Source organism: Aspergillus costaricaensis (assembly GCF_003184835.1).
Source record: "Aspergillus costaricaensis CBS 115574 unplaced genomic scaffold BO79scaffold_17, whole genome shotgun sequence".
Taxonomy (NCBI): Eukaryota; Fungi; Ascomycota; class Eurotiomycetes; order Eurotiales; family Aspergillaceae; genus Aspergillus; species Aspergillus costaricensis.
The window spans coordinates 164,308-187,195 of NW_020291817.1; the positions used below are offsets into that span (position 1 = coordinate 164,308).

The following is a 22,888-nucleotide window of genomic DNA, read 5'->3' on the forward strand; positions in this document are numbered from 1 at the left end:
ACAAACATTTCCGCCCACGAACAGCTGCATAGTCATGTCACAAGGAGTTCATCTTTTACAGAGTGCTTGTGCTCTATGCGGGGACTGGCCAACAGGTGGTGAACGGATAATAAGTGAGCTTTTGGCCCCTCAAACCTCGCGCAGTATCATCTAACCCAATCGCAGACCTTGACGGGGACCAAGTATCTTTCCAGACTGTAAGTGAGTGCGGGATTGAATGCATAGAGTGTGGTGGCAATCCAATCCCAAGACTTTGGATTCACACCCGGTGTTATCAGCTTCTGTTGGCCAGCTTCGACCCATCTGACAGACCCTCGATGAAGGATATAAAGGACTACGCTGTTGACACGGAATTACTTTGTGGCAAGAGTTATCCACGTAGACATCCCGGAACAATTCTGGAGGGTCTCTCGTCTAAACATACCTCATGCATTATCGCAGAGTCCTTCAAGCAAAGCTTTTTTGATAAATTGCCCCCGGAGATGCGACACAGGATCGCGGGGTTCGTTGGACCATGCTGGTACTTGGCTGTCCTAGGTGAGGCCCGCCGGCTCATTGAATATATTCGACAGAGCGAAGAAATTTTGAGTGAAGAGCTCCACCTCGACAAAGACTTGTGGATATCGCGGATTGTTTGCCAAGATCATTGGTACCTGTCACATATCAGCAATTCACCAATTGAGGCAACTGAAGGAATGGAAGTTTTCCATGTACAGCTACCCCAGACCATTCACAAAATTATCGCTTCAACGGACCACATTGGTGTGCGTTGGATCCAGTTTCTCGACCGTGAAGCTACTCCGACACAAGATCAGTCACCATGGTACGAGATATACGACGTGGAAAATTTAAAACCAAAGCTGGGGGATGTCCGTACTGTAAGCAACTCTATCCTCAGTATCCGGGCATTAGCTGACCTACTTAGCGTCTCATAACAAAGGAGATTAAAATCTACGATGACGAAGAAACACGTCTCTGGCCGTTGACGTGGACCTCCCCAATTACGCCCATTTTCCACCCATTAGCAGGTATCATACATCACGACTTACAGATGGCTAAACTCCACCATATGAAATTTGGAAGCCAAGTAAAAGGCATTCTTGTCGTCTGCGATGGCCCTGTTGACATAGTCGGGATCCACAACTTCTCGGGCCGCAACAAAGCATTCTGGGAGTTTCTCGAACAGGTGCATGCCCGTAGAGAGCCATGGATGAACCCATCTTTATACTGGTTCTATTTTCCGTTGAATGACCAAGAGAACATCCAAGGGGTTTGGGCTCGGAAGTGGGAAGACCCCGCCAGTCGAACAAACATTGATGGTTTGATTGTAAGTGCTCCCATCCCATGGCTGATCTCAGGGACTGACCGGCTAGGTACATACATCCTTCGGGAGAGACATGACATTCGGAGCAGTATTTCCACGCACGTTTACTAGAGAGAGTAAATACATCCCTATGGTTCGGCACACTGATGGTCCAGTATCCGGAATAATTCACGATGGCATGGATTTAAGCCCCCACAGCATTGCGGTGTATGGGGTTACCCGCCATAACTCACATAATGGCGAGACTCCAGCCTCGTGCCTAATACGTTACCCCATTGGGCCTCCAGGGGCCCATCCCGGCGTCGGCCTCGTACCATGGTATATGACCAAGGCCACATTAAGGGGCGTGACTAAGGTACAAGTGTGCAGGGACCGGACGCAGTCGCATCATCCCTGTCTGGGTATTTTGATGTTCTATGCCGATGGTCACGTCGAGGCCAATGGACAGATTCGCTGGGATTATGGACTGGACGAAGAGATATGCAGTCCTTTCGTAGTCGCCTCAGGGGCGGTTAATGAAAAGGACACTATCAAGGACATCCGAAATGCAGAGGACCCAGTAGTGGCCACTGTGCATCGAGGTGAATGGAGACTTCTGCCTAGTCATGGGATACTCGGATGGTGGTTTAGCGAGTTGGGCGATAGACTTGTGGTTTACTATTAGTGGGTACTACATGGCTTTATAAAGCTTCCAGAAATCCAACCCAAGTTCACGTATACTCCAGCGCTATTGAATTAACATAACGCTTCGATTGAAGCGACGGCGCCTGTAGACCTGGCGAGAATAATGCGGACGATGACCATGCCATGTGAAATTGTGGCTTTATAGACTACGCTTCTTTTCAGTGACTTGATGCATCCGAAAGCATCGAATAAGACAGATGTCAGTAGCAACATAGATAACTCGATTTCGTCTTTAGCGTAATATATTTGAATGTCATCATGAGATCGAGGCTTCTACCATATCAGGTAATAATCAGATTAGGTCACAGAAATCTTGACATACGTTGCGCAGACACATGATTAGACACTTTTTGCTGCGTCATAGCGCCTGCGGAGCTCTATCTACGGAGCCTATGTGAGAGAAGATTGTCGGCATATAGAAAGAATAAAATGACCAGAATGGGATGGACAAAACTGCATGGCAACCGCAGATAATCATTTAAGAACCCTGACGGTGGGTATAGGAGACGCCTTCTGCTAAAAAAAATCATCAATCATGGGTTCCGCATTCATTCTTCATCAACTGGACAACTCCATTGATCCGGGAAGCCTCAGGCGAGTGAATATCAACGTAATCTCGAGAATCAGAACCATCCACTGAACCAAACAGCGGCACAAGGAACTCATCTTCCCTTGAGTACGACCATACTCTAAACTTAGTACCAAATGCCGTGAACACGTACACCTTTGACAATTTAGGGTGCTCAAGAAGATAGGCCATACAGACTGCGAATGCATGTCTCTTAAGCCCATCAAGATCCTGAAGACTGGGATCCATCGCCACTGGCTCATAAACACAAAAGGCCATCGTATCGACATCGACACAGTCATCGCGCATATCATAATGCTCTATGGTAATATCCAGGCGTTGACGGGGACAATTCTCTGACGTGGGTTTATAAAAGACAACCCAATCTTTTCCAGAGAAGAGATGTTTCATAAACAGATGACTCCACAACCTGACCACAGCCCCTTCATCGCCAGGTGCCTGGGCGTCCTCCCAAAGCCTCGTGAGAGAGATATCGCCGGTAACGAGCGACATTCTCTATCGATGGTTAGCTGGACGTAGCCTGGTTTGGGATGGGTACACCAACTTGCAGAAGGGATATTGTGTATTTGAAGCGCCAAAATTCGGCGTATTTGTGAGGTGCGTGTGGTAGCAATGGATAATTCTAGAGACGAAAATTGAATCGTGCCATGTGGGCGCTGCCGATGTATATTGTTGGATTTATACAGTTGGCAAGGTAGTTTGAAGGCATCTATCACTGCAGCTGTGTCTTGTAGCCTAGTACTGGCCGGACGAGGCTGTAGCCTAGAAATAGTGATATTTTTTGATGGTGGGTGGAGTTGAGATTCTATTCGCTCTTCAGACATTGCTTGCAGATGGCGCCAAGTAGGCGCTTGTTTATGTTTTCACCATTCGCCTAGGTGTTGCGAAGTCCCCATCTTAAAGACTGACATACGGAGTGGATGGGCACTGTCCATGAATTTACTCATACGCCTAGTCCCAGCTCTCTGTCTCTATGTCTTAAATTCTTCCATACGATCAGTTGCGGTATCCCCATGCAGGAAGAGGCCTGAATCCTCGGCCAGTCCCGCCAACCCTTTCACCGACGGAAGCACCCTGTTCGTTTATGGCTGGACATGGAATAGGCGCAGTCCCAGTGTATATTCGTCTAAAACAATTCCTCTGTGAAAACATGTCCATTCTGCTGGAGATGAGTTGTTTTTTCTCTCATCTCCCCTCCGCCCTCCCCATCATCAATCTCCCCAGGTATCGCTACAACTAAAAGTTCGAGATGCCTTCCTCAAACACCTGCATGACCTGCGGCTCGGAGCCACATTCTCAAACTGATGACAGCTACAAAAGCCAAGTCAAATTGTTCTACCGGTCGACTGACAGAGGTGTCTGGTCGATTGGATCCAAACTGGTCCTCAAAGATCGAGGAAACCATAACCAGAGCGACGAGGCATCCAACATCCGACTTGTTGAGAAGAAGACATCTATTCCAGTACCCAAAATCCTCAAGGATTGGAAAGAAGGCGATCATAGCCTGATGTTGATGGAACGTGTTCCTGGCAAGCCACTCAGCATTGCCTGGCGGAAACTTTCTGCGGAGCAGAGAGAAAACATCGCAAAACAAACAGCGGATTATCTGCTCCAACTTCGCGAACTCCAGTCCGATTGTGGGTAATCCCTTGATGGTGGACCAATATTACCTACCGCTAGCTTTGAAGATCTTCAGAAGTTTTGTCCCTGCGGCTCATTCGCTTCAGATGAAGAGCTTTGGAAAGAGATGGAGGGTGCATTGCATGAATCTGTTCCCGAGGCCGTGCGGAGACTACTCCGACGTCGGATGCCGCCGGCTACGCCGTATACCTTTACACATGGGGACCTTAGCTATGGCAATATCATGGTAAAGGATGGCTCTGTTACTGGAATCATTGATTGGGAGACGGCCGCGTACATGCCTGTATGGTGTGAGTCTTTTTGTGTCTCATTCTCGGGTTGCGAGGAAGATGAAGAGTGGAGGATGTTGTTGCGCAACTACATGCTTGATTATGATGCTGCATACAACTTCTGGCACCAGTATCACTATCTCTGTCTCGATCCAAACATATGGGGAAGGCATTTCATCGACGAAGCCGAGCGTGAGGCTCGTTATGAATGGAATAGATCTTATTCATGGGATGATGGATAGGGTATCTTTAGAGGGAAGATGCGGCCCTCATATTTTAAGGCTAAGATGCCATAAAGCAGAAAATTCAATTTTGGTAAATAATCACGTCGAATAACAGCTGCAACTAGTTAGTAGCCAACATATATAGGGCGAGTTCATATGCTACCTGACCAGCGCGTAGAACGTATCAGACACACACTAAGCCTATTGTGGTCTAGTATCTATGCAGGGATGATGCCTTGGCTCATCTCACACATCCATTATTAGCCTTGATACCACAACAATCACGGAGAATACAATGTTCTCCATATTGAGAGGGATGAAAAGGATACGACAGTCTCAGCCAACAGCCCCGCTATCCATCCTTTGTCATGGTAATTGCCCGTCAAACAACAAAGCGGCCATATCTATGTTACTGATAACCAAGTAGGAAAGCCAATCAGCCGTGATGAACTTTTCGCATATACAAACGGCCAATTCCTGGTCGATGAAGAGGAACAGCTGGCTCGACGCTACATAAAGTTCGACCTCGATGCTCTCTGCAGCGTAGCTGCGGCCGTGGGTGACGTTCCATCTCCCGTGGCAAGGGTGAGCAAATTGGAAGGTGGATTTAGCAAGGCCCTTCTGATGAGAAAGGAGAATGGGTCAGAAGTCGTTGCTAAGATCCCTTGTCGAATTGCTGGACCTGCAGGGCTGACAACTGCATCCGAGGTGGGTGTCCTTGAATACTGTATGTCGTCCTTCGCTCTCTCTTTTTCACTGGCGCATGTGAGAACTGATGGGACCGGTAGTACGCAGAAACACCACAATCCCGGTTCCTCGGGTACTCTCGTGGTCCTCAGACCGGAGCAATTCCGTAGGCGCCGAGTATATCGTGATGGAAAAGGCTACTGGTGTCCCCTTGTTTCGTGTATGGGGTGACATGACAGAATTTGAGAAGTTGCAACTTACCCAGAACTTGACCAAGCTCGAGGCACAGTTATCAGTCATCAGGTTTCCTGCCTACGGTGGTTTATATTTGCGCGACCATCCACAGAGCTCAAAACCTCAATGTCTACTTCTAGATGACGATGTTGATCGATCGCAATCATTTTGTATTGGCCCTTCTCCTGACCGTCAATTCGACGTCTATTCGGACCAATCTAAAGATCAAGGCCCTTGTTCGTCTCTACACCTTCAACGTTACTCAAACTTACCATTCATAGGGACCACATTACCGGAACTGGGTATATCCATTGCAAAGCGCGAGCTATCCCGCATCTCAACGATCCCAAACAAATCAGCCATGTTCTATCAAGGCACCCTGGAAGAGCAAGCCCACTTGCTCAACCTCACAATAGGCCTCATGACCATGCTGGACTCTCATTCCGCATTGGTGCAAGTCGGGCAACCCACCTTGTGGCACACCGATTTACACATGGGTAACATCTACGTGGCGCCCGACGATCGCACAGAGATAGTTTCAGTCATCGATGTCCAGTCCATATCGGTTATGCCTTTATTCCTCCAGTCCCGATGGCCCGAGTTCTTGAAGCCCCCAGACAACTACACCCAAGGCTTCACGAGTCCTGAGCTTCCTGATGGGTACGACAATATGAACGATGAGAGCAAGATGCTGGCTCGACGCGAATGGTCGCAGGCCAAACTAGCAAAAGCATACGAAGTCTCGACATACCTCGAGAACCGACCCGCACATATTGCAAGAAACGTGCCGCGAGTGTTCCGAGAATTGTTCACCCGCTGTGGGGAAGTGTCTGAGGTAGGAGTCATTCCCCTCCGAGCATGTCTGATAAAAATATTCCAGAACTGGTCCAACCTAGGCTTTACCGGATCTTGTCCATATTCCTTCTCGGAAGAAGAAATTAAGACGCATGAGCGGCAATTTGCTGAATACCAGGCGTGGCATGAAGTTCAGTATCTTGCACAGGAGTGTCTGGATACAGACGCAGAAGGATGGATATCACCCGAGCTAGACATCGAGGAGAAGCGACGCCAGAACCGGGAGTTACTGGCGATGTTTATCGAGCGTATGGCGGGAGAGAAGTCACCGGAGCAGGCGAGGCGGATGTGGCCGTTTCCAGATGACGCTTGGATACCAGTTTCCATCCATTATTCAGATAAATAAAGGATGATAACACACTTCCACACCTTAGTATATGCGTTTCGCGTCTCGCCCAAAACAACAATAATAACAACCCATCACAGCAAGCAAGGAACACTACCTTCCCAATATAGTTAGCGTATGCACCCTTACTTATCCAATGACATAATCCACCACTCATCTCAGACTAACCCAATCCAGCAATTCTATTATGCAATTTGAACCAGTAGTGATCCTTCTTTCAAGTCTTAACTTGAAATTCCCCGTCCGTCCCCATCCCATCCCCCCCAAACTGAATCGCCTGTCCCCACAATCCAACGTCACTGTCCTCCACGACGGGTCCTGACATGGCACAACTTGGCATATTATTATTCTCCTGGTATCAATATCCAGATGGGAAGTAAGAAAGAGTCCACGTGTGTGACGTTGACGTATTATTCTTCTTCCGGTGGTTGCCGGCCGGCAAGCATGAGTGGCCTAATCTCCGACCGGGGCTATGTTTGCTATGTACATTGTTGTAGTTTTTAGGGATGAAATAGTGTTGTATTGCTCATGTAATGATGCTGCGAGATTCCTAAGGTAATGTTGTGGATGTTTGCAAACAGGGTGCTTGGTGGTGGATGCATATATATGTTGTGGAGCGCGCAGTAGTACTATGAAGGATCAACTAAGTATTGAACGTCGACGTCAAGGCCCAGTGGCCTTAGAATCAGGTTTACAACTATGGAAAGCGTGGGTAGAATATAGAGGAAAATAATATTGTTGTAAAAATCTAATTGAATCATAACGTCATACGGATGCATTTATACACAGACAGGCACTCTTCAATAGGACCAGACTAGTGCGGACTATCCTCATCCGAGTCAAAGTGCTCGCGCGCCCAAGGACTGCGCAACCGAATAGCACGACCCTTGTAGAAGAATATGAATGGAATCGGCACAAGCAGAATGGCAATAAAGCCCAGCAGACTGGACGCCCACTCGTAGTCGAGCTTCTCGTACATCTGCGTAGCGAACAGCGGGAAGCCAGCACCTACGAGGTTGCGGACGAGGATGACACCAGCCAGAGCGGATGCAGAGTAAGTCTGGTAGCTGTCGACAACATAGTTAAGGATACTGAGGATGACGATGTAAAGACCCGCACCGAAGAAAGAAGACGCAATGATGGGGACGATCCAGTGCACGGAGCGGTAACTGGTCCAGCCGAACCAGAACAGACTGATCGGGATGAGCAGCGAGCCGACACGGGCCATCCACATGCGCGCTTCCGGGACACTGCGGCCGCTGTTCTCGGCCACGCGGCGCAGGTAGTACCGCTCCTGCAGCGGGGACAGGGCACAGGCAATGATAGGGCCAATGGCCATACCCAGGAAGCAGAGACCTTGCTGACCGACGTTGAAGCCGTGGCCATTAGGTTCGCCGAAGACGAGAGGGAAGGCTTCGTTGAACAAGTAGACCAGCCCGTAGAGGAAGCCGTTGTAGATGGCGGAAAAGGTGGTGATAGGCTCAGTGAAGAGGAAGCGGAAGGGACGGGTGAGGGTAATTGCAAACAGCTGGTGCAGGCCCTTGCGGTCTTCTGCGTGGAGGTCGGTGGTAGTCTCTGCGGAGCGCAATCCCTCGCGTTGCATCTGCTTACGCACGCGGGCGGCCTTGCGCTGCAGGATGATACTGTGGCGGGTTTCCGGAACAGTCAGGACCAGCGCGATCCAGGTGCCACCAGTGATGGCCATCATGATCCAGAAGATCCAGTGCCAGTTCAGGTTCAGGCCGATGTAGCCGCTGACCACCAGAGCCATGGGCGGGCCAAATGTGCTACTGAGACCGTAGAAGGCCATGGGGCCACCACTGTGGTTACGCTCCCACAGATCACTGATGGTACCACCTGTGTTGGTCAAGGGGGCACCGCCGGCGAAACCGGCGATGAAACGGCAGACAATAATGGTGCCAATGTTAGGTGCCAGTGCGAGAGGCATCTGGAAGAGGGACATGATGAACCACGAGACGATGTAGACGGGCTGGCGACCGAAGTACTCGGAAAGAGGGGCCAGCAAGACAGGTCCAATGGCATATCCCAGCACATACATGGACAGGCATAACGTAGTGACTTCAGTAGACACGTGGAAATGTTCCGCGATGCCGGTGGCTCCGGAGGAGAAGGAACCGCAGGACCAAGTGCTAGATTTGGGTTAGTAGGGTCGAGACACAGGCGGTTAGCAGTAGACATACGTGATAACGTTCAAGAAACTGGCAAATAAGGTAATGTACCACTTGCGCCAGTGTCCCCAGCAGCGCGGGTTGTCCCGATCTTGCGGGCCAAAGGTGATACGTAAGGGGAGGGCTTCATCAGGCTGGTTCCTGGCGCGAGCCAGAGCTTCCTCCTCGGTGACGACTAGCGGAAGAGTCTCACGGTGTACATCCGAAATCTCTTGCTTCTGGTCGGCAGTGGCGAACAGGTCGCCGACGTGGGATTCCTCGGTCATGGTCGCGACGCCAGGCACAGGGAGATGTTAGGTTAACAGGATACAGAACAAGAAAGTTAGATCAGATCATCAGGGGAGGAAACACTTTTAATAGGGAAAAGAAATATCTGCGGCGCGAGGGGCAAAAGGGCATCAGCAACCCACCGCGTGACGTTCCCCGAGTGCAGTCTTTTGCCATGGCCCAACTCCACTGGCCGGTGAGGGTTGCAGATGGTCTACCAATGAGATGGGGGGCACATAAGCTTCGACTCCAGATTTCTCCAGTTGCAGCCGTGTTCTCCATCTCTTTCGGGGTATGACCGAGCTGGTTACAGGGTAATCCGGTGTCGGGAGGCAAGCTTTGAGCGTCAGGTTCAAGCCTCGGTCAAGCTTTAGGGCGCCGTGGCATCCGGGCGAGGATTCCAGAAAAGAGGACCGATAAAGGCGGGATCTTGGCCGCCTTACCCAAAAGGCGCTTAGTGTGGCTGCACTCCAGGGGATCGTCTCCTCCTCATTCCTCCATCCTTTCGTCTCCCCGTGGAGTTGCCCTTGTTTCTCTGACTCACCGAATCCGCACGGTCGTGGGCCGCCCGGCCGATACACATTTCCCCAGGCAGGATTGCCGACCCCCCGCCGGCTGTTCCATTTGCCGTGGATGCTGTCCAGCATATTTGTTTCCCTGCCCTTGTTGGGCCGAGATGCTTCCGGTGAGCTGATTCTGGTCTAACAACAAACTAGAATCAGCCACACCGCGTTGGATTTTTTTTCCCCTGCTAGCGAGATAGATTAGCTGCTGCCATTGCACCCAATAACTACTTTTCCGTGGTAAGCACCTTATCTTCCCATCGTGTACCACGAGAAAAGTAGGCAGAACTCAGCTGCCTGAGGAAGAAAAAGCAACTGTTTTCACTGTCAGTGGTAATATTAATAATTCAGAACCATTGTGATTTCCAGCCGCCCTCCACCAGCTTTTAGGCTAAATGCCATCAGCCCCAAACCCCAACCCCAACTTGCGACGCCAGACAGACAAGACACTAAAATCCCCGAGCTGTTTTTTCGGAGGCTTATTCCCCACTTGCCATTGGTAAGCACTAGATACGGCTCCTTCGAGTCGGTTTAGGTCCCACGGAGAACCAAAAAGCTGAGCTCCCCGGTGAATGAGTCGGTCGGTATGTCGCTCCCACCACGGTCGGCTTGCTTACGGGCGTCGCTCTCATGCCGGCTGTCGGCATCCGTTCCCCGTGAGAACTGCCCTTCACCTAATACTATATCAACCAAGTACGGAGAATGGTGTACACACTAGACGGTAGACAATAGACAGTAGACACATGGGTATAGCTGGGTGTCTGGATACGCGTGGACCTTCTGCCGCACCTGGTTTGGCCTGGCCTCTTCGTGGATAACGTGCTGGTGTGACAACCAATCAGTCGACCTTGTCTGCTTCATCGATCATCCAGCCTTGAAGCTGATTTGTTGTGCGGTCGCTGGCGCTGCTCTCTTTTTTTTTTCGGTCACAGCTGGTCTGCCCACATTAGCATCCACTTGGCTAGCAGTTGACCAGGCCTCGTCTGTGCCGCTCATCACTCGCACGGAATCAATTCTCCGCTGTCTACGGAGTACATGCTGGTTTCTGGGCTGCTTAAGCCATGCAGCGCGACAAGAACTTCCTCTCTCCCCAGTCATTATAGACACATGGATCGTTAGCCCATCATAGCATCTGGTAGTCTCCAGACGCCGACTCAACTGGCTTATCCTGGATAGCCCAGACATTGTTGTCTCGCAGAGAAGTCCGAGGTGATCTTTTCTCGGGTTGCCTCCCTCATGGGGATGTCTTTCGGACATCAGCCGGCCCAGGGACTCCACCAGGCTAGTTGTCGCACTTTTGGAAATTTAGGTGCACAAGGAGTTGGAGATGCCCGGTATCCATTCCATATATTGCCGTTGCTATTTGAATTCTTCGCGCGAGGAATGAAGGACCTCTTGCCGATGTTGTCTGTCCTAAGGTGACATAGACGTGATGGGCAGTAACTTGATAGGCCAGAGCGAACGCACGGTCTCTGCCATCATGAATGGTAGCCATGCATTGTCTGTGTCGTGTGCTGTCAGTGCTCGTGTGCGGTCCCCGCGCATTAGTGAACCTTGAGCCGTAGCGATCATCGGTCGGAGAAATTCTCCTTTGACGAGAATTCACTGGTTTGTCTCACTAATGTGTATCATAACCTGCCAAAAGCCCGGTTTGGTGTGACACTGGGGAAAGAATCGTGAGTGCTGCCCCAGCCGGGGTGTTGTCTTTCCTGGACAGTGTACCAACGTTGAACCTACAATCCCCAACCGCCAACCCTGACTGTTACATTTGTACACTGGAAAACGGGAGTTCATGGCAAGATCCTACTGACATCTGCATGGCTCGAAGCTTCATCCGCGATGGTGAAACTGTTGCAACCGGAGGGGCGTCACTCTTTCGATGAGACATAATGCCCGAACAATGGGTTCCATCATGCGACGGAGTTAGTTCACGGATGAACTTAACCCCTGTTATACAGCATCCCTGGCAAAAGTCATACAGAATAGACCGCCTGTTTCCAGGTTGAAGTCCCAACTTCACGGCCAACTTGTATATATATAGCGTCAGACCTGCTTGATTTCAGCAATAACAAGAGATACTACAAAACAGCAGAAAGGACACCGACCACAAAACCAGCTACCAAAATGCGCTTCGCACTTACGGGGACCGCCATTCTGGCCTATATCTCGCTTGCCACCTCGCATGTCATCAAGCGGGACATTTCCATTGTCCTCCGTGGTCTGTCCACCTTGAATGCCAATATAGGCACATTCGGTGCATCCGTTTATCGTTACGACGGAACACTTCCCGCTGCGATCGAAATCTTCCACCAGGAGAGTAGCCTGGAGAAGGACCTCGAGGGAGTGGCCGCCGACACCAACAGCACGGCGGAGTGGACCGCCCAGGAGAGCAATAGCGTGACTGAATCCTTGGTGGGATTGGAGCCGATCATGCGAACCTCAATTGCCGCACTTGTGATGAAGGTTGGAAGCTATCCTGATATCTGTCATTTTCCTGAGAGATGTTCTGACATTTTGATTACCAGAGAGATCTCTTCATCAGCGCCGGCGTGGGCTCTGCAGTGCGGCTTAATTTGGTCAACATGAGGAGCCGGACAGTTGCTCTTTCTGTGGCGCTGCAGAACAAGGCTGTCGGTGCTGACAAGGAGACTATTCGACAAGGGACCGGGGATGTGGACGATGCCTTTGACAGTGCGATTGATTCGTATGAATCCCGGCTGTGAGCACGTCTGTGCCGCCTGTGGCTTGGTCAAAATGTCCTCGAGGCATCGACTAGGCGCCGGGAATTTTGTTCAAAATTAGCTATTCTAAATGCAAAAGCTATTGACGTATGGTCAATTTCTTTTTTCCAGGAGAGGAGCACCGCGTAGTGGTCGGAAGTCCACATCCAGCATGTCTTGCCTTATGAGGGTTTCGGATGTGATCTATCAGTTCCACGCAGTCAGGTTTGGGCTTGTCTCTATAAAGTGCCAACGGTTGATTTACAAAGGAGCCGGGGCCGGCGCTTAGTTAACAGCTAGTTAGCTAACTAGCTGGTTAGCATATTGATGAGCACGGATGTCTCGGCCCCCCTGCGGCCAATGAGGAGCTCAATATGGGTCTACAACACCTACTTAATGCATGCCAATGCGATAGCTACAGCTGGGTTCCCAATGATTGATGGAGTTGACATTGAGCGCTCTTTTGTTCCCATCCTCGGCGATGTAGGGCGAGAGGGGAATTTGTCGAGCCGAGGTGCATCTCCCCGACGCGAGCGGGGTTGGAACATGGTACAAAGTCGCCCAGCAGGAAAAGCAATTCCCATCCCTCGATTCACCGCATTTCACTTCCCCTGAACTCGTTATATTACCACTCACTCTCATCATGCCCTCCAATTACGCTCACCATGTGGGGAATCATGATTATACCCGTGCTACTGTCGTGATTATCGGGGCTGGCGTATCAGGTACAACATGATCCCCTTGCTTGTGACCCGGGGAATTATAAACTCTGTCGCTCACAATCTCCCAGGGATATGCATGGCCATCGAGCTCCTCCGTCGAACCCCCATCCGAAAGTTCGTCATACTCGAGCAGGGAAGCGCTGTAGGAGGAACCTGGGCCAACAATCTCTACCCGGGCTGTGCCTGCGACGGTCAGAAGCGACCGGCCTAACATGGTCGCGCGTATAGATAGCTAACAGCCGTGTAGTCTGGAGCGCCCTGTACAGCTATTCATTTGAGCAGCGTCCCGACTGGACGGCAGAGTATCCGGCGCAGGAAGAGTTTCTGGTAATCCTGTCTTACTTGCAACGCATATAAGATGCTGACGCACCTGTAGGCATACCTCACGGATATTGCTCAGAAACACGGCCTCTATCAATACATCCGGTTCAACTCGACCGTACAAGAAGCCCGATGGGACGACGAGCAACAGCAATGGAAGGTCCAGGTGGCCCTGAATGGCACTAAGGCTAGCGAATTTCATGAGGAATATGAACTCACTACAGACTTCCTGGTATCCGCCGTCGGACAACTCAATGTGCCCAGCTATCCCTCCATCCCGGGTCTGGATGATTTTACCGGCAAGTTGATTCACTCAGCCAGATGGGACTGGACCTATGACTTCTCCGGCAAACGAATTGCGGTGATCGGAAATGGTGTTTACTCCATCCCCACTAGAAGATCCATTATCATATACTGACAGCCGTGACAGGCGCCTCGGCAATCCAAATTGTCCCTGAAATAGCCAAAACAGCCTCTCATATAACCATCTACCAACGTAGTCCGAAATGGGTCGTTCCACGCTTTAACAAGCCGGTTGGCGCTTCCCAGCAGTTCCTACTGTCATATGTACCACCCGTGCGCTGGTGCAAGAGAGTCCTGCAGATGCGTTTTCGAGAATGGTCATACAATGTTCTTGTCACCCCCGGCACAGTCCCAGCCCGCGAAGCTGAAGAAGCTGCAAAGAAATGGATGAAAACCCAGTTGCCCGACAAGCCTGAATTGTGGGACACCTTGACCCCCAACTATGCCATTGGATGCAAGCGCATCCTCATTTCCGACGACTTCTACTCAGCGTTGAACTCGAGTCACGTTGACCTCAATACCAAGCCAATCCAACGTATCACGGCCACGGGTGTACAAACGGACGGTGATGAGCAGGAGTACGATCTCATCGTGTTGGCCACAGGATTCCGTGCTTCGGAATTCCTGCACCCGATCCGGGTGTATGGTGCTGGGGGCCGGTCACTGGAAGATATTTGGAAGGGCGGACCAAAAGCTTATTATGGCATGACGGTCGAGGATGTGCCGAATTTCGGCATGCTCTACGGACCCAACACAAACTTGGGTATGCCCATCCTTCCATCAAGTCCTTTAGGAGTACATACACTGACAGAGATAGGCCACAACTCCATCATCCTCATGATTGAAGCGCAATCCCGATACATAACCACCCTGATCCGAGCCGTAGCCGATGCAAAGAAAAAGGACCAAACACTGGTTATTCAACCCCGCCCAGAAGTGCTACGCGAATACAACTTTCGGGTCCAGAAACAGTTGGCAGAAACCAGTTTCGCTGACCCCAACTGCCAAAGCTGGTACAAGACTGATGAGGGCCTGATCACGAACAACTGGCCACTCAAGGTGGTGGAGTACCAGAAGGAGGTGTCTCAGGTGCGATGGACGGACTTTATTGTTAAGGGAGATGGAGCTGCGGCAGTGGAGAAGAAGAAGGTGACGCATCTTGGTCGGGTTAAGGAGGAGGTGCTGGTTAGTAATCTCACGTTGTTCCTGGGGGTGGCTTTGGCGGCTGGAGGAGTTTACTGGCGTGCTACGAGGGGATGGAAGTGGTAGGCTTTAGGCTGCTGCTTTGTGATACGGATCTATTGTAATTTCTTCAATCGAGACGGTGAATTAGCATGCTCGTTTTCCTAAGTAGAGTGATGCCTCTTGTAGAAAGTATGTGTCGATGGGTCTGATCCGCCCATGGTTTCTTTATTTCGCCATTTTTCTAGATAGCCTGGACCATTACACCTCACTATGCCAATATATAAACATCTATCCAAACAAAAATCTGAGCCCCTCAAGCCACCTCCCAGAGCGTCTAGAAGCTGGAACCTCCGCAGCAACAATTTCAGCTATCCCAGTCACCAGATCCACCTCTTCACATGAAATCAACCAAGCCCCTTCCCACCCAGTATACAATCTATGCCCCAAATAAAAGACCACAAAAATAGGAACCCCCACATACGAAGTAACAAACGTCGAGGTATCCCACTGCCCCGGAAAAAACACCGTAAACCCATTCAACCACAACAACAAGAAGATCACACAGCCAGCAAAATATGCAGCATATGGCTGAAACCTCGACCGATACGGCAATTCCGCAACATCAAGCCCCTGCACCGCCGTGGCTTTACGAAAGCGGATGTATATAACGCAGACACACACCCAGCTTACATAGGCACCGCTATTCACGAGGTTGACGAACCAGTTGAAAACTGTTGCGGCGGAGGAACTGACGTTCATGTAAGCGAGGAGGGATAATAACGAGGTAAATCCTAGAGAGATGTACGGGACACCTGATGCTGTACAGCGTTTGAAAATCTTAGGCGCAGTGCCGAGAGTCGCCATGGAATATAGTGTGCGAGTGGCGAGGTATAGCCATGAGTTTCCGGCCGACCATGCTGATAATAAGATCACGATGTTGATTACCGAGTCGAGACATTTTATACCTGCGTTTTTGGCTGCGATCGCCCAGGGAGAGGCACTGGCGTCGCTGCTGCTCCCTAGTAGCTGGTTGTTGTTGCTCGGGCAGATCAGACCTATGAGGAAGGCACCGAGGATGTAGAAAATGACGAGTCGGATAAAGAATCGCCGTCCGGCTGTGGGGAGGTTTTGCCGTGGATTTTGCATCTCTCCTGCTGTGATGACTAGGAGCTCTGGTGTGAAGGCAAAAATGTAGACGGAGAAGCGTAGCGTTGCGATGAAAGCGACTAGTCGCCCTGAGGCTCCACTGACGATGTACTCATTGGTAGCTCCAGGGCTATGCCAGTAGGCGAAGCCTATTGCTTTGTGATTCGGGGCACCGCCGCAGGTGATGACCAGGGCCATGATGAAGAGCCCGATGATGCCAATGAGTTTGATCGACGCGAACCAGAATTCCGTCTCTCCGTATACATTGACCGGAAAGCAGTTAAGTCCGACAATCACCACCAACATGATTGTGATCCATACAGCGATATTCACAGAACTAGGCCAGTAATCAATGACGAGCGCTGCGGCAGTAATCTCTGAAGGGACCATGATGGCGAAGACGTAGTAGTACATCCAGCCTAAGGCAAACCCCATACTACTCGACACGATTCTATGGCCGAAGTAGGCAACGGATGAGCCACGGACTGGAAGGAAGGGGCTGAACTCGGTTGTCGCAGTCACTATGCAGAAGACCAGCAGCGTTAGGAGAGAGTAGCCCAGTAGAAGGAACAGCGGGCCCCCGATGCTTAGGGATTCACCACTGCCGATGAACAGTCCGGTTCCGATAGCACCACCAATTGCTATCATTCGGGTGTGGCGCGGTTTGAGACCTCTGACGGTCTCGACCTGGATGATGTTTTCCACTTGACCTTCCTTTTGTGATGGGATTTGGTAAAGTCCATTCTCTATATCTGTTGAGAGGCCTGCTTTGGTCACGTCTGCTGTGTGGATCGGGGCATTGTGGCTGGAAATTGGTTTTGAATCCGACATTGTGTGCTTGTGCGATGGCCTTCCCTGGATGGAAGTGATTGACTTCGATAGATTCGAGTCAAATCTCATAGTGGTCATTGTGCTATAAGTATCTAGAGATTCTATATCTGGCTATCAGCGTAATCTGGACTTTCGATAGCGTTGTGTACAGCATCTTGCATAAGGTGACTCGGCTCTGTTCAATCAGAGGCCGTGCGTGATATGTTATCAACATATACCAAGACGGTCCAATGATATCGTACAAAGCTTGAATATCAATGCCAAGGTGACAAGTACAACAGAGATAAGAGCAAGAGGAATCGCAAGCCCGTCCCGGAAGTCAATATGTTGAGCTCAGCCGTTGCGGGGAAAGGTGCCAGATATGACTCGGCTCCCGGGCTCTGGCTAATACATCGTGGTGGATTATTCCTGCATGTGTTAGAACTTGCGTTCATGCAGTCGTGAATTGCAATATTGGATTTATTGTTTGTTCATGCCGTCTTGTTAATGCTTGTGCTTTGTATGCGCAGCCGAGCGTTTTGATGTTGATTCGGAATATCAGTAGCAAACGTAAAGCCAGGGCACTTTGGTCTAGTAACAGGCCATTATAGCTTATTTTCGGTCATTCAACTTCTCATTCATTCAACAGAGTATCTTGCCATAGTACTCAAAGCTGGTCGGATTGTGTTGAATCTCCATAATATAAATTTTTCAGTGTATTATCACCTAATTAGAAATCCGACATAAGTGAGAAAATATCCCCCATATGTTGCTCTTTTCCTTTCTCATCTTCCTCTATTTCAGCATTGTTTTCAGGCAATACATCTGCTTATAACTGTGTCTATTTGGTCGAGGGTACAAATGTGTGACAGATGGCCAAGTATCAGATTTTTTTCGATAGCTTCTGAAGCGCATGCGATGTTTTATCTATTCAGAAGAACGACAGACTAAGGATTCCACCTATTGTCGAAGCCTATGAGCAACGTAGCATACCTAGACCAACCTCCGTTGCTTTAGATATTCGTAATCAGGCATTGCCTCGTGAACCCATTGGAGAATAAAATCGGCCACCTCGTCGCCAAATTCGAGTTTCCACCTTTCCGCTTCCGATGCAATATCGACAACCTCGGGCGCCTTCTCTTTCAACACCCCGGAAGATGTTATCAGAGTTGATCTCATGGTAATTCTAGCTTTCTCAAATATGGAGTCTTGCTCGCAAGTATTATCACCTGACCAGGCTTCATTTTCGGCACAGACACTATCCCACTCGAATTTTAAGACTGTGGGATCTAGTCCCATCTGTTCACAGAATTTTACCATAGCGCCTTTATTGTGGATAAGGTCAGAGGCATCCAAGATAATTGGATGCGCCTGTCCCCCCCGAAGAACACACCAATCATATAGCAACCGTGTCTAGCGTAGAGTTAGAGTGGCTTTCATATAGCTCTCGGACAATAGAGCCTCGAAGGGATTACCACCTGAAGGATGTAGGTCCTTCATAGCCCGATCAGCCCGGTACATCGACGGAAAAACTAAGGCAGGATGCCGGATAAGAAATGCCAGTTGCCAGGTGGCGAGGTACGCGTCTGGGAGAACAGTTTCATTGAATGGAGGAAGTCCTTTCGACCGGCCATACTTGCTGTCAACGCGAACCCGGAAAAATGAGTGGTAATCGGGCGCCATGAAAGCAGCCGAGGAATCTCCATTAGTGGTGTCGACATCATGCAGCATCTTAGAAACGGCGGCCGGGTTCATGAGCCAAGATATGTGCTCTTTGATGAAGAAAACCTTTCCTTCATCACGGGCCAAGGCGGAGGATCCTTCCATGGCCTCCAGACACTGTTGGAAGACCCCCTGAACCTCGAGCGCTTGTTCCAGTGTCCATTGTCTGATGGACGTGCTGAAGACGTCAGCTTTGGTCAATTTAAGATATGTTGGTGTGAAATAATATCCGCCTTTATCGTTGGTGATGACATTTGGCTGATCGCTAATAGAGAGTATCTTCAATAATAAATTGGACGCGGTCCGAGGCAGGCTATCGGTATTATGCATTTTTGCCGGTAGGTCTGGAAACCGTGTAGCAAATTCAGGGAAGAAAAGAGCGATAGGTGGTAGGGTTCAAGAAAAGTGGAGGACGGAGTGGGAGCTAAAATAGAAATTCGGTTATTCTCAATGCCTATGTGGGATGATGCTATTGCTTCAGTTTCCTGTATGTCAAGGTCGAACTTCTCGAGCTCCACTGAATTGACCCATGACCTGGCTACAATGAATTCACAGCCGGCTACAGTGAGGGGGCATCCCGGCACTGTGTGAACACCCGGGACTCAGACAAGATGTAGTGTAATGATGAAGAATGTAAGGAGTTGTGAACGATGAGTTAGAGTGCGGAATCTACTGACTGGTGAATATAATGCTAAGACAATACCCCTTGGTTTACAACCCTCCCCGCGGGCTGAACTAGGATGATAGGCAGAGTGGGGCCGGTGCACATCCAGTATGTAATATTTGGTATGCATAGAATGGTTATGGAGAGACCGTAAACCGAGAGGGTATGCAAGCCACAGTAATAGTGCATATTGGGAACCAAAGAGTAATTATATGCATTCCTTTGGGAATTCCTTGACAGGGATTAACGGTGCCGCATACATTGCCTTCTCTTACAGCTGAAGTGTGGATGAATGAGATATCTATATCTATCCATATCTTTTCCTTATTCCATTGACCGTGAGAGATACTTACGAAGACCAACCCTTGCTCTCCCAATCATCAGAGCGGTTCGAGATCTGGCTCGATTGACATTAGCCCTCTGATACTGGATTTATAGAGCAATGAAAACAATGTTGAGGATTGCCTTTGGCTGGATGATCAACATAATGCTGGTGGTTATATAGAAAGGTCCGAGCTCAAGTGAAGAATTGATCTCGACGAGGCAATTAACGAAGCTGGTATGTGGATACCCCTCTAGCAGTAAATATTCAGTCATCAAGTGGGTCAAGTCAGCCGAAAATGTAGGTGTACGTAGTAGTCAATATCTCTCCAGGGATTTAACCTGTGTTGTTCAGCAGGCCTGATTCATCATGAAACCCACTCATGTAACAATGCACCAGAAGACAGCTTATTGTATTATTCCTGGTGGACCGATATGTTGAGATAGCTGCGCCAAAATGGCGGTGTGACTGCAAGAATGTGATTTCGCAGCAGCAAGGGGCTTTGCAGCTATGTCAGTATACGGTACATACTCCGCACTTAGACCAAGTTGCCCGTGAGATAATCATAGGTGCATCTGAAGATAATTTGGCTGTTCCTTATTAGTTCCTCTCAGTCATGTCCAACAACAACTGCCAGTGGACCATCCATCCGTACATGTGCCACCGATGGCAGTTTATGTACCATTCAGCATGTACCACGCCGTGGATATTGGATTCCCTGCCGGCCCGGTGGTCATTATCCTCATTCTTCTTGGGGTGGTTGTCGTAGCATCCGACGGCCTTGATGGTTGGCGGCAGCGAAGAGCCTTGAAGGGCATCCCGATCGTAGATGAGGGTAGCTACATGCGACCGCGGCTACGATGGAAACGATTCGATGCGGAGAAAGAGTATGCGAGCGCGTATCAGCAGGTGAGTGTCGTCTTATATCTCAACAGCTGAATGTTCGGCTACTCACCATCACCTATGTGAATCAGTACAGCAAAATGGGTAAACCCTATGCGACAAGGATGCAGAATGATGACTATGCCATTGTGCTTCCTTTGAACTCATCCAAAGAATGGAGGTCTCTACCACACGATAAGATGAGCTTTCTTCAGGCCTTGGCAGAGGTAACACCCATCGAATTCCTAAACGATGCACAAGTCAGCAGCTGAGTCACTGAGGACAATTAGTTTGCGGATATGAACATGTACTGCGACATCACAGACAGGACACCCATAGAGGCGGTTCATAATTGCAATAATGCGGAATCATTGAGTACGAAATCCCACCTGACAGAAATGAGGCAGAATTCTGATTGTTTGTGGTACTCGCCAGACCACTTCAATAAGCTACTAGCCCAGGAAGCAGATAAAGCCTTGCCTCTGATACTCGACCAACCAAACGGGAACAGTAAGCAGGATTAGAGCAAGACTTGGAAGGCAATGTTGCCGAGCTGACAGAACCACTAGAGTGGAAGGATTTGAACACATTTCACACTATTCTCTCCTTATGCTCCAAAATCACTATCATCTTGCTCCTTGGACCAGACATCGCCCCTGACCCGGTGCTCCTCCACCATTTGATGTCTTTCGGCGAAAGCATCATGAGTAGCTGCTATCGACGAACGGGATATCCGCGCATCTTGCGGCCATTTGTGTGGCACTTCTCACCTGTATGCCGGAATCTGAGATATCACCTGTCAATTTTAAGAGAAAAGCTTGTTCCTGTGGTCGCGCGGCAAGTCACAGCCGCCCGAGCGGCGAAAACAATCAACGACATACGCCCATATTCGTTGTTGGACGCTTTGGTTACGGCTGCCTTCGATAACGGCAGCTTGAGCCGAGATGGCGATTGCACAAATGAGGCGGCACAGCTCCAGTTGTTGGCAGATGATCTCATATTCTACCATTTCGAACTATCTAATCCAACCGCATTCAACATTATCTTCCAGCTGTATTCCATCATGAATCATCAAGAGTATATGGCTCCGCTCAGAGAGGAGGCACTTCATGCTCTGAAGCTAACTGACGGTGACTGGACCGCTGAAACTCTGAAGCACGCCCCCAAGTTAGAAAGCTTCGCAAAGGAGACCTTTCGGCTGTATGATATATCTCCATGTCAGGTCTTCTCCCTATTTGTCCAATATGAGCCGTACTGACTGAAAATAGTGGTCAGCTTCCGCCGTGTCATGAAACCTGTCACTTTAAACTCCATCGGCCTGTCTCTTCGTCCCGGCACAATCACTTTGTCTCCATGTCGGGGTGTCCATCTGGACCCTGAGATCTATGAAGATCCGACCACCTTCGATGGCTATCGCTTTTACGACTCCGGCCGCGGCGTCTGCTCTCCACGCGTGGCAACCACCTCGCTGACTTTCTTGACATTTTCTCACGGAGCGGGCTCCTGTCCTGCGCGGGTTCTCGCGACTCAAATTTGCCGGACAATCTTCATCAAATTTCTGTTGCAGTATGATGTAGAGCTTGCGCAGAAAGAGACTTTCCCATATGGATTTACGAGTGGCCCAGTCTATTTACCTAATCCATCAGTAACGATGCGGATTCGTCCGAGAAGTGACGGGAAGTAATGATTTGCCTTCCATATCCGATCAGTTCAATTGAACTTCACGATACTGACTCTCCATGCCATCGACGATAGCTGTCAATCTCTGTTAATTGTGTTCAAACCGTGTATGTTTGTTAGTCATGAGTCAAATCAACATAGGGGACTGTATCTGCGAGATAGTACTGTTCAGAAAGGACCGACGGCGGGCCTACTTTGTCCCGGTTCAACTTAAGTCATCGCCTGTCTCTTTGGTCTAATTGACTTAACTCCGTGTTTGTTCAACTCATTGTTGCTGGTTGGACTTGATCCTTATGGTCGCTATTCCTGATCCCGTACTATCTTCATTCACTGTCATTGCCAGTGGCTCGGGTAGCGCTCTGTTCCTATAGCAAGGAAGAGCGAGGGAGGGTGACAACAAACTGCAGACACCTGGAATCCGCTAGCTTTTGGAATTTCTTCGATTAAGTAGTTATTCGCTACCCCAATACTGCTATCTTTCACAGACTTTTTATTTGCATTAATGTCCCAATATAATTACTATGTATACCGTGTCATTG

General features: G+C 49.6%; 9 protein-coding genes across 9 annotated transcripts; 5 read left to right on the top strand and 4 right to left on the bottom strand.

Annotated features, from left to right (window-relative positions):
- Positions 1-482: 482 nt before the first annotated feature.
- On the top strand, positions 483-1,988 carry BO79DRAFT_148562 (uncharacterized protein; the record flags this gene model as incomplete). Its single annotated transcript, XM_025678549.1, has 3 exons — positions 483-878; positions 926-1,412; positions 1,480-1,988. The coding sequence occupies 3 exons, from the start codon at positions 483-485 to the stop codon at positions 1,986-1,988; spliced, it is 1,392 nt and encodes a 463-aa protein (XP_025539076.1).
- Positions 1,989-2,537: 549 nt separating this feature from the next.
- On the bottom strand, positions 2,538-3,089 carry BO79DRAFT_255442 (uncharacterized protein; the record flags this gene model as incomplete). Its single annotated transcript, XM_025686130.1, has 1 exon — positions 2,538-3,089. The coding sequence occupies one exon, from the start codon at positions 3,087-3,089 to the stop codon at positions 2,538-2,540; it is 552 nt and encodes a 183-aa protein (XP_025539077.1).
- A 778-nt stretch (positions 3,090-3,867) lies between these two features.
- BO79DRAFT_228801 (uncharacterized protein) lies at positions 3,868-6,853 on the top strand (the record flags this gene model as incomplete). Its single annotated transcript, XM_025683990.1, has 5 exons — positions 3,868-4,238; positions 4,278-4,699; positions 5,159-5,458; positions 5,520-5,888; positions 5,934-6,853. The coding sequence occupies 5 exons, from the start codon at positions 3,868-3,870 to the stop codon at positions 6,851-6,853; spliced, it is 2,382 nt and encodes a 793-aa protein (XP_025539078.1).
- An 814-nt stretch (positions 6,854-7,667) lies between these two features.
- On the bottom strand, positions 7,668-9,308 carry BO79DRAFT_237904 (MFS transporter; the record flags this gene model as incomplete). Its single annotated transcript, XM_025684751.1, has 2 exons — positions 7,668-9,003; positions 9,055-9,308. The coding sequence occupies 2 exons, from the start codon at positions 9,306-9,308 to the stop codon at positions 7,668-7,670; spliced, it is 1,590 nt and encodes a 529-aa protein (XP_025539079.1).
- A 2,688-nt stretch (positions 9,309-11,996) lies between these two features.
- On the top strand, positions 11,997-12,595 carry BO79DRAFT_149015 (cell wall mannoprotein 1 family protein; the record flags this gene model as incomplete). The annotated part of the gene is made up of 2 exons (XM_025678568.1): positions 11,997-12,335; positions 12,398-12,595. 2 exons carry the CDS (start codon positions 11,997-11,999, stop codon positions 12,593-12,595), a joined length of 537 nt encoding a protein of 178 aa, XP_025539080.1.
- A 640-nt stretch (positions 12,596-13,235) lies between these two features.
- On the top strand, positions 13,236-15,207 carry BO79DRAFT_287755 (flavin-containing monooxygenase; the record flags this gene model as incomplete). Its single annotated transcript, XM_025688625.1, has 6 exons — positions 13,236-13,317; positions 13,383-13,505; positions 13,562-13,641; positions 13,691-14,009; positions 14,066-14,701; positions 14,756-15,207. The coding sequence occupies 6 exons, from the start codon at positions 13,236-13,238 to the stop codon at positions 15,205-15,207; spliced, it is 1,692 nt and encodes a 563-aa protein (XP_025539081.1).
- Positions 15,208-15,411: 204 nt separating this feature from the next.
- On the bottom strand, positions 15,412-17,100 carry BO79DRAFT_228805 (proline-specific permease; the record flags this gene model as incomplete). The annotated part of the gene is made up of 1 exon (XM_025683991.1): positions 15,412-17,100. The coding sequence occupies one exon, from the start codon at positions 17,098-17,100 to the stop codon at positions 15,412-15,414; it is 1,689 nt and encodes a 562-aa protein (XP_025539082.1).
- Positions 17,101-18,072: 972 nt separating this feature from the next.
- BO79DRAFT_228806 (uncharacterized protein) lies at positions 18,073-18,834 on the bottom strand (the record flags this gene model as incomplete). The annotated part of the gene is made up of 2 exons (XM_025683992.1): positions 18,073-18,492; positions 18,613-18,834. 2 exons carry the CDS (start codon positions 18,832-18,834, stop codon positions 18,073-18,075), a joined length of 642 nt encoding a protein of 213 aa, XP_025539083.1.
- A 1,619-nt stretch (positions 18,835-20,453) lies between these two features.
- BO79DRAFT_148729 (cytochrome P450) lies at positions 20,454-22,353 on the top strand (the record flags this gene model as incomplete). Its single annotated transcript, XM_025678557.1, has 6 exons — positions 20,454-20,696; positions 20,762-20,896; positions 20,960-21,044; positions 21,105-21,179; positions 21,239-21,886; positions 21,938-22,353. 6 exons carry the CDS (start codon positions 20,454-20,456, stop codon positions 22,351-22,353), a joined length of 1,602 nt encoding a protein of 533 aa, XP_025539084.1.
- Between the last annotated feature and the right edge of the window lie 535 nt (positions 22,354-22,888).